We start from the raw sequence: 4,472 nt of genomic DNA, 5'->3' as shown, positions 1-4,472 counted from the left end.
TGTTCCTTTCCAACGTTTGTATTACTTTAAGTCTAAAATTACATCAATCAAAGTAAATGGTCGTTTGATAAAATAGTGCGCAGTTCTTCTACGAGTGAATTTTTTTTGTGGCTTTAACGGCCTCTTAAATCATTTCCATACCTTTGAGACGGATATCTATGTAGAAGTTGTGACAATTAGCCTTCTTGGGGATGCAATTGGCGCACTCTCCTTCCAAATTGATCATTTCGTTTTGCTTTAATTCGTCATTTTGATGATTTGCCCGGAACCGCCATCACCTTTTTTACTGTCGGTGGTGATCACAATAGAACCTTGCTGCAACTGCAAGAGTGCATCTTCAAGCTAGTTTCTTAATTCCGGTCACGTCAGGAATTTATGATTGAGGGATCGTCCTCCCATCGCAATGGCACAAAATAACGTAGTTTGAGTCTTCTCCATTTGAAATGGTGCTCAACATGATGGAAAGGGTAATGTAAAAAAAGACGACCATGGTATTTTCAACTTGAATTGGCTTATCTGCTTCCCATTCCCAGTCTTTTTAAACAGATCGTGCACAAATACTATAGTCGTGGTTAAAATATCCCATTAAGTAGCCCGTCGAAATGACCTTAAATTTGTTGTCTCAATATATAAATCCGATTTTTAATGCCCAGGCAGGCGAGATAGATTCGTTCCGACTTTAATACCTTCAAAAATATACTTCAATCTTTACGATACGACACTTTAATTACACCAAAATTTAATCAAGGAGCTGGAAAATAGGCTAATTTAGAACTGGATGTGATCTAGTATTTTTTTTTTTTCGAAATCAATTGTCGGTTCGTCCCCAAAAACATTTCTTCGTCGTTTAAGTGATTATAACTAGTAATAAGGCCGGAATGATTTAGTGAGAGTTGTTCAATTCCCAGGCCTCTAAGTCGATGATTTCCTAAATTGAGACGAATATATTGCTCTTCTTTGTAACAAAATTTGAGCAATTATATAAAAACGCAATCAATAACTTAAAAAAATCCCAGGTCAGTGGCATAATAATCGTCAATCATCTTTCACGAGATTATTTATTACCAAAATGCACTCCAGGTGGCCCCAGTGATCTTAATGACCTCAGGTATGTCCGCGTGGGTTGGGGGCAGTAATGGCTTCCTACTTTGGCATTTGGCATCGCTAACATAGGGGTTCTGAATTTTATTCATCACTCATTTTCCGCCTTATCCTCATTTGTCCATCTCTTCCTTTGCTATGCCTTCCTAACTTATTTAGTTCAGGAAGTAGTACAAAAAACGTAACCAGTTCACTACATGATTACAAACTCGGTGAGTGCCGACATCTATAAATGTGATTCCCGAAAATATGCTTACCAGGGTGAGACTTATGTTTCATAATGTTTCAGGAACTTATGTAAACATCGAACATACACACCTTTAATCAATCCTCGGGTGCTCAATGAAGAACTTCTGGAAATGAGGGACCTGATGAGCCATATGTGAGAGACATAAAAATGGCAGGTGCTGAATTTGAAGCAATTGGCCCAGGGTGTCAATCTGACGGGTCCGTCGAAAAGCACGAGTTATGTGACCACAAAGAAAAACAAAAACACAAAGAAGTAACTACTGGTTGCTATTTGCGCATATCATTTGCAAGGTTTTTCAAATCGTCAGTAATCTTTTTAGCTTAACGAAGAAGAAAACAGATGCCTGGAAAACGCCAAAACTTGGTAGAAGAACTCAAGTGAATCAAGACAATCATTGCTTCAAAAATATCCCAAAAGAACTAAAACGAAGCATGCACAATAAACTCCAGACCTTGCCAACAAACCAAATTGTCATTAAGGTGATCAATCCTGGACAGTTTCGCGGATTCAGGGATGTTCTACATCATCGAGCCTTTTGCTTACTGCACAACCTTGCCTAGCACTTCGATTGTCAATGATTGTTCAGCCAACTAAGTGGGCGGTTACCCCACATCCATGGTTTTGTTGCCTTTGCCTTTTGCCTCTATGAAGAACAAAAGTAGCTTGGCTATTTGGATTCGAAGCTGAAACTTTTTGCCACTCATATTGACGGTTAGATGGCAAGGGAAAAGGGTTTGGAAATCGCCATTTTTGTTGAGTAGATTCTTTAAATATAAATTTTTTTGATGAACTTCAACCGTTGATTTATTCATCTGGTTACAAATGGGCATCTTATTTGACTCTTGGGATTTCTCATTTGTCATATAACAATCTTCCCTTATTATCTAGGTTTGCACATCTCCAAAGATTTTGGCACCAACAAATGCACTGTCCCGCCGATGGTATCTTCAAGCTCAGAACCTCTCACGACCCAATTCCCAGTTTTCAGATCGTACATTCTGATCCACGTATTCTTGACGCGTTGGCCAGTGTTGTCAATGACGAAGCCACCAACAGATATGACACTATTGCCTAGGGGCAATATCGCCGAACGGTATGGAATGACGTAGTCTATTTGACCCGGAGCAAAAGTCCATGTCTGACTTGCCACGTGGAAGATTTGCGAGGGCTCGTCCTTCCCCTCATCTCCCATCCAACCATCAACAATCACGAGTGGATCTCCATTGTTTTTGGCCACGGCACAAAGCACCTCTTCCATTTTGGGACTAAGTAGCCCAGGTAAAGATATCCACTTGGACCCTTGCTCAGAGTCAAACATGAAGCAATCTCCAGTGAGGCCATCCACGAGGAACACCTGGGAATCGCTAATCCGAGCACTGCATGACATAGTCATGGCTTGAGGCATTGCAACTGGCGATTGCACCAATATGGAGTTAGAATCATAAAGATAAGTGTTCATCAAGGGTTCATGTGATTTCGAATTCCTGTTTTCTCCACCCAACAGCCATGTAGTCCCATTCGAAAATGTCACCAACGAAATGTTGACAGGGGAGTTACTTAATCCCAAAGTCGAATGCCCTTGTATTTCCGGATGTATGTTATATCCATCGCAACCTATCCAACCTCCGCAAGCAACGACTTCATCGTTATTGAAGAAAAAAGCTCTCCGATCATTCTCATAGGATAAGCTCACAGGAAACTTGGCAGCGTCCCTGTTTGCCTTAGTGTTGCAATAACTGTCTTCAGACAGTGGATGGGGTTGTACCAAATCAGTGCCCATGATAGATATAAAGGCATCCGCTTCCTCTTCGACATCTAGGACAATGTAAAAAACAATAGTTTAGGAACAACAAGATCATTAACGGGTTATTGTGCGTTTTAATCATTTTCATTTCTGTTACATTTTACGAATATTTTGTTTCTTTTCCTTTTTTTGCGGACTTCCTTACCGCTACTAGGATTGAGATCCCAGCAGATTTTAGTCTTGCAATAGCTTCAATAAAAAAACGAAAAATATATAAACGATCCAATTTTCGTGTCCTTACCTAAACCTCATATCAGTAATCTAAAAGTGAAAAATTTGAACGCATGCGTCCTTAACATTCTTTTATTTTCCACGCCCTACAAAAGTGATATTCGTGTATCCTTACTTAATTCCTTCTGTCACTCATTTTCGTTACGTTTTTCTCGTCACCCAACCAGATATGTGTAAACCATCAAATTCTACATAAACCAAGAGTAGCATAAATCATCAACATACCCGCTTCTGTGACGCAGAGTTCATCAGGATCTTGTGCCGAAATTAATCCAGCAACATCACCTTTCGCACTTTCCTCTCGATCTACGATGCACCTCCGTGAGCAACGACATCGCTCAATGGCCGAATCATATGTGAAATAGTTGATTTCGGAGTTCTTTTCGAAAATTTTAGTACAATTAGCCAGGCAATCTTCACCGGATCTGATATGATGACGGGTCCGGGAGGTTTCATACGGAGAGTTGAAACTCTTAACACACCGCACATCTTCCACTACACAACCTGAAATCAATTACTCGCAACTTAGTTTCTCATGTTGTCAAGTATAAGGCAAAGTATATTTTGTTCACATTGGCGGTTTTGTCTTACCGTTAATGACAAGGCACTTGGCCAATATCAAAAGGCCTGGAAATATCAAAAGGAATCCGTTCATGTCGAATGGACGATCTTGCCACCTAGCATGCTCATATATTGTCTTTCGTGAGGATAAACAAGTGTCAATGGAAGTTCTGCGGAACATCGATCAACATGGAGGAGGTAAAAATTTGCCCTTGAATCATTGTGCTCCAAATTGCGATGGCGTTTTTGTTATTGCACCATGATTTGTTCAAGAAAGCAAAAATAAACCCAGTGTAGCAAAGTGAGTTGTAAGGCTGAATTTACTCTTCAGGCATCATTAAGTGCTATTACACCCTCACCAGAAAATGAGGAAAATTTAGACATGGCGCTCTGGCTTAGTTGCCTTATTCTGTAGAGGAAGAGAGCATAAACAAACATCACGACCAACGTAACGCCTACCGTTAGCTGGCTAAATATTTGATAAAAAGAAGAGTTGAGGCAACGTCATTCAGAAAACGTACATAT

General features: G+C 40.1%; 1 protein-coding gene across 1 annotated transcript; it reads right to left on the bottom strand.

The window, feature by feature from the left end:
• Positions 1-2,135: 2,135 nt before the first annotated feature.
• On the bottom strand, positions 2,136-4,118 carry LOC131890076 (uncharacterized). The gene is made up of 3 exons (XM_059239350.1): positions 3,978-4,118; positions 3,612-3,890; positions 2,136-3,166 (listed from the first exon to the last, which is right to left on the bottom strand). Exons 1-3 carry the CDS (start codon positions 4,039-4,041, stop codon positions 2,232-2,234), a joined length of 1,278 nt encoding a protein of 425 aa, XP_059095333.1. The 5' UTR covers positions 4,042-4,118; the 3' UTR covers positions 2,136-2,231.
• Between the last annotated feature and the right edge of the window lie 354 nt (positions 4,119-4,472).

This window comes from Tigriopus californicus, chromosome 11 (genome assembly GCF_007210705.1).
Source record: "Tigriopus californicus strain San Diego chromosome 11, Tcal_SD_v2.1, whole genome shotgun sequence".
NCBI classification, from domain to species: Eukaryota; Metazoa; Arthropoda; class Copepoda; order Harpacticoida; family Harpacticidae; genus Tigriopus; species Tigriopus californicus.
The sequence above is the reverse complement of the archived record's forward strand: the minus strand, read 5'-3'. Positions and strand labels throughout refer to the sequence as shown.